This window comes from Syngnathus scovelli, chromosome 8 (genome assembly GCF_024217435.2).
Source record: "Syngnathus scovelli strain Florida chromosome 8, RoL_Ssco_1.2, whole genome shotgun sequence".
Classification (NCBI taxonomy): domain Eukaryota; kingdom Metazoa; phylum Chordata; class Actinopteri; order Syngnathiformes; family Syngnathidae; genus Syngnathus; species Syngnathus scovelli.
The window spans coordinates 14,202,722-14,214,074 of record NC_090854.1 but is presented as its reverse complement, the minus strand read 5'-3'; the positions used below and the strand labels follow the sequence as shown (position 1 = coordinate 14,214,074).

At 40.8% G+C, this 11,353-nt stretch overlaps 1 protein-coding gene and 1 long non-coding RNA gene across 2 annotated transcripts; one reads left to right on the top strand and one right to left on the bottom strand.

Annotated features, from left to right (window-relative positions):
- Positions 1-4,904: 4,904 nt before the first annotated feature.
- On the bottom strand, positions 4,905-10,662 carry idh1 (isocitrate dehydrogenase (NADP(+)) 1). The gene is made up of 9 exons (XM_049728167.1): positions 10,523-10,662; positions 9,122-9,251; positions 7,495-7,786; positions 7,087-7,189; positions 6,737-6,914; positions 6,477-6,628; positions 6,131-6,271; positions 5,891-6,053; positions 4,905-5,489 (listed from the first exon to the last, which is right to left on the bottom strand). The coding sequence occupies exons 2-9, from the start codon at positions 9,241-9,243 to the stop codon at positions 5,396-5,398; spliced, it is 1,245 nt and encodes a 414-aa protein (XP_049584124.1). The 5' UTR covers positions 9,244-9,251; positions 10,523-10,662; the 3' UTR covers positions 4,905-5,395.
- On the top strand, positions 10,606-11,281 carry LOC125973711 (uncharacterized). Its single transcript, XR_007483265.2, has 2 exons — positions 10,606-10,741; positions 11,022-11,281. It is a non-coding gene; the product is annotated as an uncharacterized lncRNA (long non-coding RNA).
- The last annotated feature ends 72 nt before the right edge of the window (positions 11,282-11,353 follow it).

Sequence of the window (11,353 nt, the reverse complement as noted above, 5' to 3'; positions counted from 1 at the left end):
ATTGGGTGCATCCAAGAGCCAAAGAACTCCAAGCAAATGCTGATGGGATTTTCTGGACCGTCATGGAGAATGGATCAAGTCAATACAACAGTGCTGGAGACATACTTTAAAATATATTTCGTATGACTTGCACAGTGAAACTAACGATAACTTGTACAGTTTTTAGACGTGAAATGATTTAGCCTCTCCCCGTCACGTTCGCTGCTGATTTACTTCAAAATTTTTACAAATTATTTATCCAAGGCCAAACAGCTTTATAATACCTCCAAATAAGTACAAGGGCCTGGGAGGCTTACAGTCTACTTGCATTAAGGGTCAAGTGAGGCAATAAAATGTAACCTTCTCGTTACTTCAATTCAGTGGACATTGGTGTGGGCATCCTAGGTTATCTGGGCGCAGTGGCAGTACTAGTAGTCAAGGACAAGGAATATATTTGCCCGTGAATATTCTTGTCTGTCTACATGTGTTGTTCCACCGCTTGTGCTCAAATATGTGTAGTTTAAGATGACCAAGACATTAGATCAGGGTCTCACCTGGATTTGACCCTGACTAGTGTCTGTTTGAAATTGTAACCACACTCTTAGGTAATGATTGATATTGGTTAGTGTCGAGAGAATTTTTTTCCGCATCAGATTCCCCCTACCTTGGAAGACAGAACAAATTCTCACATGATGGTATTTGGTGAAAAATGTTTTGTCTTTTGCTTAAGGTCAGTCTGAAGTTGTCTTTTTTTCAAAACCCCAAATAGGGTCAGCCTACCTAGGATTTCCCCCAAAGTTAGTGCATCCACTTGGCTTTCATATCAAAGCTTATCCAATCATGTCATTGTTTCATCATCCTGTACAGTAACACCATTAGCAGATGGCTTTTGGTAAAGGCGCAAACTATCAGACGAGACGACCTTCTTTGGCCTTTCCAGCACATGTTTCTAATCCCAGACATACACACAAAGTATTGGAATGTTTCCCATTCTGAGAGATGAGAAAAGGGGAGGGAAGGGTCGGTTCAGTCCGACGGGAATAGGCGGAGAACAAGAGGCAGGTACAGTACAGGAACAAGCCGGCAAGCAAAAGCAGTGCAGCAAGTACCACACGTCAGTGGTCGTCGAGGGCCCGACATCAACACGAAAACAAGCATCAATGCAATGTGTGTTGGCCCGTGTGGACTGTTAAAGTCAGGGGAATCCCAGAGGGTGGGTCGCCACCGTCGCAATAATGTCATGTTGTCACGCGGCATGAAAACCCAAACGCCAACAAAAACACCATTATTATTTTATTTTATTTTTTATTTTTTTTTTACCCCTTTGACATATTTGTTTGAAATCTGCTCAGAAATTTGGGAGCATAGCAGTATTTCATCTAGAAAGATTATAAAGAAGATTTGGCGCTGTATAAGCATCAACATGTTCTTTCTTTTGTGGCATTGTGAGTACACTCAGTGATTGATTGACAATTCAATTTTTCCCATAGGAACAACAGTAATAAAATTAGCCTACTTCATGATTAAACAGTTTGTCATCATAACACGCTCATTAATTACACACATCATTTTGGGAGAATATTTTTTAACATTCCTAATGCTCGCTCATGCAAATGATAAAAAAAATTAACTGCTCTCACCAGTGGTGCTTTTCGGTATTGTTGGAATCATTAACATCTGTCAGTGTCAGTGAATAACAAAACGGCTTTGCTTTGTGTTTTCGGTTTTGTACTTTTTATGAAATTAAACGTGCAGCATTATATTTTTATTGTCAAATAAATTTAAGCAGTTCTCAGTTTATGATGTTCTCAAAATACAAGGTTCTGAGGTTACGAACGGCACGCCATGAACCACACCGAGGGCAACATTTCCTGCTCGGTATGACTTTTGCATGGAAATTGGAGTTCAGAACATTTAGTGACACTAATTCTCCCACGTTAATTACTGTACTTTCTGCACTATAAGGCGCACCGGATGATAAGGCGCACCTTCAATGAATGGCCCATTTTAAAACTTTGTCCATATATAAGATATATACATTTGGCCCGCGGGCTGGACTTTGGACACGCCTGCTGTAGTGGCTCAATATTGGTCCATATATAAGGCACACCTGATTATAAGGCGCACTGTCGGCTTTTGAGAAAATGTTAGGTTTTTAGGTGCGCCTTATAGTCCGGAAATTACGGTAAATTGGTAATCCGCAGAGGAATAGTGTGGATTTCAATCTTGTTTCTGCAGCGATCAAAACTTGATTCCGCAGTTTCAATTGTGCATTCCTGGGGGACCTCTTAAATGTTAAATTTACGCTTTCAATAAACTTGATACTCATTGAGGTCTTTTAATTTCTTGCTCTTAATTTGTGTAAACTTAACACAAAGCTTTATATTGAATTTGAAGCATCTTCCCAATATATTCAAAAGCTTGAGATTTGGGATCAACAAAGGAATACAAAACAATGACGTGCACTTTCCATCAAAAAGCACCCAACATGAGGAAGTTGTCAAAGTCTAGAAAATATTTTGTTTGTGCACTCAATGGGATATTTGGATGAAGTGCAACAGAAGTCATTAAAGTGTAATCTTAAATCCAACTCCCAGTGGTTTCTTTATAATATTACTCGCATGAAAACAAAAAAGGGGGGTATCAGCTACGTATTTGGGTGGAACTATCTTACTTCCAGCTGCACACGCTGATTCAATTAAGAGCCGCAAATATGAGACGAAGATGTTGAGTCATGCTGCTGACCCCCTCTGAAAATTCAAATCCGTGTTAAATATTGTGACTCATTCATGCTTGCAGACAAGACACCAAATACAAGATCACAAGATCATTGATGTCTAATAGTCGGCCCATGGATCATGTGTGTGCATTTGATACGGCCTGTTGTTCGAAAAGCAGATACGATAAACTTGAAGAGCAAATGGATGTGGATAGGCGGCACTGGTTAGCACGTCCGCCTCACAGTTGAGAGGGTGCGAGTTTGATTCCACCTCCGGCTCTCTGTGTGTGGAGTTTGCATGTTCTCCCCGTGCCTGAGTGGGTTACCTCTGGGCACTCCGGTTTCCTCTCACATAGCAAAAACTAGGTACGCTGGTTGAGCACTCCAAATTGCCCCTAGGTGTGCGTGCGAGTGCAGATGGTTGTCCGTCTCTGTGTGCCCTGCGATTGGCTGGCAACTGGTTCGGGGTGTCCCCCGTCTACTGACGGATGGGATAGGCTCCAGCACGCCGGTGACCCCTGTGGGGATAAGCGGTACAGAAAATGGATGGATGTGGATATTTGAAATTGCAGTTTCACCCACCTAAAACAAGTCAGGGTGTTTTTATAAAAATTCTGGGATTGGTTATGTGAAGATTCTCACTCAGTCTTGCAAAACAGCATTAGTTTGAACAATTTCAGACAAATGTGTAGATGTGCGTGCGTGTGTTTTTACAAGGTCATCATCAAGTTGTTAGTCTTTAGCTGTCATAACAACATCCCTCTGTGAGCTATGTACATACACCCATACACAGACACTCTCACGCAAACACACACACACACACAAACATTTGGCCTTCTAACCTTTGAATCTGTTCTTTCTGAGACGACTGTGTGTGTGTGTGTTTGCGTGTGTGTGCACGTGTGAACATGTGTATGAGACAAGATGGTGGACAAAGCCAAATGGAGCATGGGAGCAGGACGTGAGCCTGCTGTCTTCCTGTAGCCCCACAAAATCATTACCTTTCTCATTCCCGTAGCCGTCTATTTCCTACTGAGTCATGTGACCTCCCCTCAGTCTTAGACAGATTTACAAAGTGCATTGCTGAGTTTGTAACTTTTGGCATGCCATCAGTCACCGTGTCTATGGCGCAGTCACATGTGTTTCCTGCTTGTGGCATCCTGCCAACTACATCAGCCATCATCGTAGTCTAATAAATGTCTGTAAAACATGTCTGCGATGGTTTTTGTGACTAACTGCAGGGAAGATAAGCACTTATCACAAAAATGGCTTATTCGGTAGTAGTATGGGGTATTAAGTGGAACATCTAAAAATGTTTATAAATTTAGGAATTTGGTCCATATATAAGGCGCACTGGACTATAAGGCACACTGTCAGCTTTTGAGAAAATTTTAGGTTTTTAGGTGCGCCTTATAGTCTGGAAAATACGGTATTTTAAGACAAAATAAAATTTTGAAGGATCCACTTTGAAAGGAGGTGGTGAAAACTAGAAATGCAACTTCTAGAAGGCTATAATCAACATCTCCTTGGCTCTTCAGATGCAGATGAAGCAATAACAAATTCCATTGTTTTTTTATAGCATAATAATTCACACTGTTCAAAATGGTACTGTTTGTTGCACTTGTCTGCAAAGTTAAAAATCGAATAATGTTGTATCTATCACGTTAAAGTGTCTTAAAAAGGAAAATCTTTACCCTTTTTTATGCAGTACTATTACAAAGTCTGGATGGATGGACGAGCAGATGGAGACATACAGTATAAAGAAGTTTGGAAATTGTTTTACATGCAGACAGTTACTTTAACTAGTATTGTGCAGTCTGCAGAGTACTCAGAAATGTATTTTTTCTTGATGCTTGCCTCTACTGTCATCTAGGGTCTGCAAACGTTATTACTCCTTCAACATGAGATTGTTGAGATGTGATGAGGTTGAACTTTTTATGCCTGTTTGCCACTGTGTTACATCATCTTTCTTTATAACAACACTCAATAATTTTTCAGAACAAAGAACACAAATTGTGGAAGCTTCCCAGGTTGGATTCTTTCCCCTTCATCATTGATGGGGATTATTTCAACATTATTGCATTTACACTAAGTAGGAAAATATTTTTGCAAATAAGCTCAATAAAATGAGTTGAGGAATTTCTTTACATGAGGGGAGTCTTTTGTCGCCATCTTGTGGCAGCAAAGAAAAGAAAATGACAAAATGAAAGTTTTGATGGAAATTTTAATGAGGTTCTATGGCAGGATGATGCAAAGACGCAAACAGACAACACTGAAAGTAAAACAAATACTTTCCTAAATGTAAAAATGAGTTAAACTATAGAGGTCAAACATAAAAACATGTTCATATTATTCATTTGAATTATTAATAGTCAATTTGTTTAGAGCTTGACAGTCAACACTGTGCAATAAAAAGCATGGAGCTTGACATTTTTTGTTTTACTTTGTTCAAAACACAAAAATAGCTTATTTTGTTATTTTTCTGATTAAAAAACAAACACAACTCACAAAATTTGGAGTTACCATGCACATGTTTTACATTTGATAGTAAAACAATGTTTTTTGTGTGTTACTACTTCATTAGAATACAGAGCAGTCCACTTGTAGTTCCTGTTTGAAGTGATGAATTTTAGTCCAAAGGCCTGCTGGAGATGTGTGCTGGGCCTCCGGCAGCAGCAGTGTTAGTGTGTATGTGCATCACAGCTTGGGTTGATTTGCCAGCTTGGCCTTCAGGTTCTCTGCCAGCTTGTCCAGAAACTCAAAGGTGTTCAGGTAGTCAGCGCGTGTCACGCTGCAAGCAGAGAAAGATTTGAGGGAAAAGTGGGGAAAAAAAGTTACATTTTCCATCCCTTTTGTCAAAATTAGGATAGTACCGGATTTTCCGCACTATAAGGCGCACCTAAAAACCTCCAATTTTCTCCAAAGCCGACAGTGCGCCTTATAATCAGGTGCGCCTTATATATGGACCAATATTGAGCCACTACAGCAGGCGTGTCCAAAGTCCGTATAAATAAATGTATATATCTTATATATGGACAAAGTTTTAAAATGGGCCATTCATTGAAGGTGTGCCTTATAATCCGGTGCGCCTTATAGTGCGGAAAATACGGTATTTGAAATTTCCATCTATCCGTCCTTCTGTCCATTTAGAGAACACGCTGCTAAAGATGAAATATTTTGAACAAGACTAACTTTGGCAGTCCCTTGATGCAGATGGCCAAATCCTTGGTCATGAAGCCCGCCTCAATGGTCTCAACGCAAACAGCCTCTAAGGCTTCCGAGAAGACGCGCAGCTCCACGTTGCTATCTAGCTTGGCCCGATGGAGGAGACCCCGAGTCCATGCAAAGATGGAGGCTGCAAGGAACAATATGCTAAAATTATTTTCTCAGACAGAAAACATGCACGCTTGTTTCATCGCTGTTGTTAACTACCAATGGGGTTGGTGGAGGTTTCTTTTCCCTGCTGGTGTTGCCTGTAGTGGCGCGTCACGGTGCCGTGCGCTGCCTCTGACTCCACGGTCCGACCGTCAGGACAGATCAGCACACTGGTCATCATACCCAGCGAGCCGTACCCTAGAAGCGAGAAAGACCTGATGTTGCATGTGTTCGGTTTGTTCTTTTACAAACCAACAAGACCTTATTTGAACAAACTCGTATCTCAAATGTGCAGATTTGTATCTGATACATTTTGTGAATATTTGCAAGTCTGAATGGTTTGATTGGTTGAGACATTTGAATGAAGGACAATCAATGAAAAACAGAGTGTAACTATAGCAACCTTGAGCCACTGAGTCAGATTGGACATCTCCGTCGTAGTTCTTGCAGGCCCAAATGAAGCCTCCATCTGACTTCATGGCCTGGGCCACCATGTCGTCAATCAGACGGTGCTCGTACCAGATACCTTTGGCCTCAAACTTAGCTCGGTATTCCCTGTTGAGCAAATTTAAGTAGGCGTGAGTGTGTAGTCTAAATATTTTTACCTAGAAGAAATTATGGAAATTGATCTGTTCCAGGCTATGTGTGTGCATGCGTGCATACTTCTCATAGATCTCCTGGAAAATATCTTTGAATCGCCCGTCATACTTCTTCAAGATGGTATTCTTGGTGCTGAGGTAGAGAGGCCAGCATTTCACCAGAGCCATCTGGAAGGAGCTGTGAGCAAAATCCCTGATGGATTTGTCTGTATTGTACATGCCCAGCGCCACGCCGCCCGTGCCTACACACAAATACACACATTGTAGATGTGCAGTTATTTTACAATAAAACTAAGCCAGGCTACAAAACACACTTAATCTCCCAGCATAACGGTTCCATAATTAGCATAGCTTACATTTATTTTTGCCCTGAAAAATGCAATCGGAAAGTGTTGTCAGATGCTCTTTGCATACCTTCAAAATTGTGGACAACGAACTTGACCTGCTCTCCGCATTCGGGCGTGTAGATCATCTCCACTTTGCCCGGCCCGGGGACCACAAAGTCGGTGGCTTTGTACTGGAGGGGAACACATTGATGGAATTTTGAATACTTTCGAAATACGTGACCCAAAGAGAGTAACATTTATAGTAATGAAGTGGGGCTGTCAAAGTCTATCTATATGGACTTTCTTATATATGTATTTTTTTTATTAATTAATTTGTCTATTAACTCACTCACTCACTCACTCACTCACTCACTCACTCACTCACTCACTCACTCACTCACTCACTCACTCACTCACTCACTGACTCACTCACTCACTGACTCACTCACTCACTCACTCACTCACTCACTCACTCACTCACTCACAAAAGAGCTACCTGATCGCCATGGGCGTGCCTGCCGATGATGATGGGCTTGACCCAGCCGGGAACCAAGCGGGGGATGTTCCGACAGATGATAGCTTCCCTGAAGACAGTGCCGCCCAGTATGTTCCGAATGGTCCCGTTGGGGGAGCGCCACATATTCTTCAGCTTGAACTCCTCGACACGATTCTCATCCGGCGTGATGGTGGCGCACTTAATGCCCACGCTGTAGCGCCGCACCGCCTCGGCTGCCTCCACTGTCACTCGGTCGTCCGTAGCGTCGCGGTTTTCCATTCCGAGGTCGTAACTAGGCAGGTGATGAGAGAAATGTTTTTGATCACATGACACAAGAATGTTGGAAATCAAATTTAAGAAATTTCAAAGCCCCTAATGTTTCTTTGAGTTTTTGGAATGTTCCGCATGAGGATAAACAATCCCCAATCACCCAGAGCTGCAGTAATACTGAAGAAACTGTATGTTTGGGTTGAGAACTGAAAATATGTTCGCACAGGTCACAATGAATGTCCGCATTCTGTAATTTGGGCAAAAAATTCACAAAAGCAGCCCTGTTTTTTTTCATTTCATGAAAGCATAGGATATACCGGAAGTTGTACTCTCCATTTAAAAAAACAAACAAAAAAAACAATCAACTGTCTGCACTGGCCGAAAAAAACAAAACGATTGTTTTTATTGTCTTACAATTATATTAGCCACAGAGGCTAGGTGATTAGTCATCTGTGTTGAAGCACAATGGCTGTGACAGTTTAAAAAAAAAAAGGAGGACAGTCAAGAACATTCAAACAAAAGGTGTTGAGGGCCATAACCTACATTTGTGCAAGTGGCCTCATTTCTCTGCTAATTGTTTCTCGTGCACGAAGTAAAATGCTGCATGAAAAAAAGGCATTAACCTACCACCTAACTCTGGTTGCATGTATGTGTACAGGCTTTGTTTGATAACAGCCGTGACCTTTCACCGACTTACTCCACCCCAAGCCCCAAGATTGTTGTGATTCAACATCTCACATAGCAGACAGAAGGAAAACTTCAGCCAACAAAATCAGGTTTGACATGTATGTTGTATTTGTGCACTGGACTACAAAGGCATCTTTTCCACATCTTTAACCTTGCAATGTTGGGTTGACGAGTTGCAAAGTCATCATGGAATGTGCATACGTGACACAATGACCTTTTTTCCCTGACAGTATTTACAATTTCTCTAACCATTAACCATATGACAATAAACAGCTTTCTCATTTATTTGGCTAATAAGTGTGAGCAAAGACTTAAAAAAATGTTTTATGACACCCAAGAGATTAAATGATTATGCAAACTCAGCAAAACATTGATAAAAGTTGCAGGATGGGTGGCAGACAAAGTCCAGTCCATCAACATTCTACAACCTTAAAGTAAGGTTCTTCCAAGACCATATAAAGAGTTTAACAATGGGCGGGGGTTGCTGTCCAAGCCTGTACTGGCCATTCGGGTTTGTCCTGGCCTTTCGAGTTTGGTCAGATTAATCAGATAAATAGCAATAAAAAAAAAAAAGTCAGCGTTACCACTCTCGAGTGCAAAAAAAGAATACTGCAATTTTAAATGGAAACAGTACAAGTGGCTTAATTTTCTTTAACTATGATGCTATTACCTGTGCAAGTCAAGGTCCAGGTATGGGAAGATAAGCTTCTCCTTGATGAGCTCCCAGATGACCCGGGTCATTTCGTCACCCTGCATCTCCACCACAGAACCGGCCTTGATTTTGGAAGTCATTGTTTTTCCTGCAAACATGCATAGAATTACAAGAGTTGGAACCAAGTTAAAAAAATCGTTGCATGCACAAAAAAATAAAATAAAACAAGATTCATGAATCTGTGAGTATGCAAGAAGCATATTCCTTTTGTACATCTACATTAATTTAAGTAGCAGACTCCTCCCTTGCCACGCCCCCATATAAATATTCAAATTAGTATAAACCGGGTTTACTAGTGGGAATTCTTCACGCTGCATGATCAGATAAAAAGACTATCATGCCTTAGATGATAAAATGAAAAAATTAGGAGCTTCACAAAATGCACACACGTGGAAAATTAGTTGAGGCTTGAGTATGTAAGTCAGCGAGCAATGAATGCAAATGTTAAAGGGGCATTCTCTTTGCCTAGCAGGGGCATAAAATTTAAGAGGTTCGTCAGCATTCCTAACCCCCTCCGCCCCCTGCCACGTTGCAGAGAATATTTTAGGGCACTTCTGATGCCTCAACTGTCAAAAGAGGATGAATGCAAATGCTAAAGAGACAGTTTGTGATTGCGACAGGCTTAAGCCCTCATAGCAAAACATTGCAAGCAGCAAGTGGCTCTTTTTCATCCTTTCAAATTTATAATCATATGAACCCAGAAACCTCAACTCTCCCACATCAAGGTACAGGAACGCCCCTGGCCACCATGTTGCTCCGCCCCTGGTTGGAACAGTGAGTGGGAGGGGCGATGGTCTCATGAATGGGTTTATACAAAGTGTGACAGAAGTGTCGCCACACTAGTGACTCAGCATTAAACCCCACTGCAAAATAAAATGAGCCACTGCAGCATATGAAATTAATTTTTTGCCAGACTTCTGGATTTTCAAAGTAAAATATAATCCAATGTATTGCATAAATGGGAATTGTCAACATCTGTTCTTTTGAACTTTTCCACAATAGTTGCAGCTTTTTAATGGATAACTGGCTCATTTGTGAAAGTTACGCAAGTCCCTAACATGATCTGACAAGTGGGACACTCAAACGGGAAGTAAAATCAGATAAGCATATAATAATGGATAATAACTGCATTTAAATAAAATTGTCAATACATCAAAACGTAACAAGAACCTTGCACGACACTATATGTCAATTCAGAAAGACAATGTATTCATTTTCATCCTTGCACAATAATCAAAGAGCCACATTAGCTTTACTTGGTTTGCAGAAGCGAATAATGCAAGTGACGACACCGTCTTTCCTGCAGCTTGACAATCTGCCACCAAGACAGAACGGCAAATGCTGTCTGCATATTCTTACCTTATTTTGCAGGTAAAAGGGATGAAGATGACTATAATTCGCACAATTTTGCCGAGTCGGGAGTGATTGCGACAGTTTGGAGGAAGGAGTATAAGGGAGGAGCACAGTCACCGGCTTCCTCATCCGAGTAGGCTTGAGAAAACATCAACCAATTACAGCCAATCGGACGTGACCATATGACTGAATGGGCGTCTCTTCGTTTTGGCCGTGTTTATAACGGTGAATGAATAACACGCACGCACAGACGCGCATGCACGGAAACAAAAATTGCTTAGATATATGGATGGAAAATTATATTTTTAAAATAACTCTCAGTTCTGTTACTAATCTGAATGCATGTCTTCATTTTTAAATACTATTTTAAGTAGCAAAAAAAAAGTAGATTTATTGGATGATTAATTTATTCAATTTAAAAGAAAGTGCTTGTATTTATCTTTTCAACCACTAGATGTTGGTAGCTCACTGTATAATTGATTTCCCCTTTTCTCTTGCTTTCCAGCAACCATGTGGACCCAGGAGCGCGGCAGGTGTCTGGGTTTAATATCCACGTCTAAATGTCACACCAGTCGTCATTGTTTTGTGCTATTTTTAAACACTTGATTCAACAAAGATGGTTTATATTGCACGTGGAAAACTCAAACGTCCATACAATAGTTTATGTGGAGCAAAGGATATGGACATTGTTTTACCATGCATTCATCAAACTATCCTGAACGTGCATTTGTTCCAAAAAGTAAATTGCGTGCGCAATTATGCAGGTACCTGCCCTTTTTTTTTTTTTTTTTTTTTTTTTTTTTTAACACGCAGCAACCAATTAGATGAGAGAATGAA

Bases quoted from the DNA above. Each gene is read 5' to 3' on its own strand.
- idh1 (XM_049728167.1), bottom strand. From the start codon at position 9,243: ATGACTTCCAAAATCAAGGCCGGTTCTGTGGTGGAGATGCAGGGTGAC. The intron at 7,190-7,494 runs GTAGCTCTTTTG...GTTCCCCTCCAG, and splicing joins GGCACGCCCATGGCGATCAG to TACAAAGCCACCGACTTTGT. The intron at 6,272-6,476 runs GTTGCTATAGTT...TCTCGCTTCTAG, and splicing joins ATCTGACTCAGTGGCTCAAG to GGTACGGCTCGCTGGGTATG.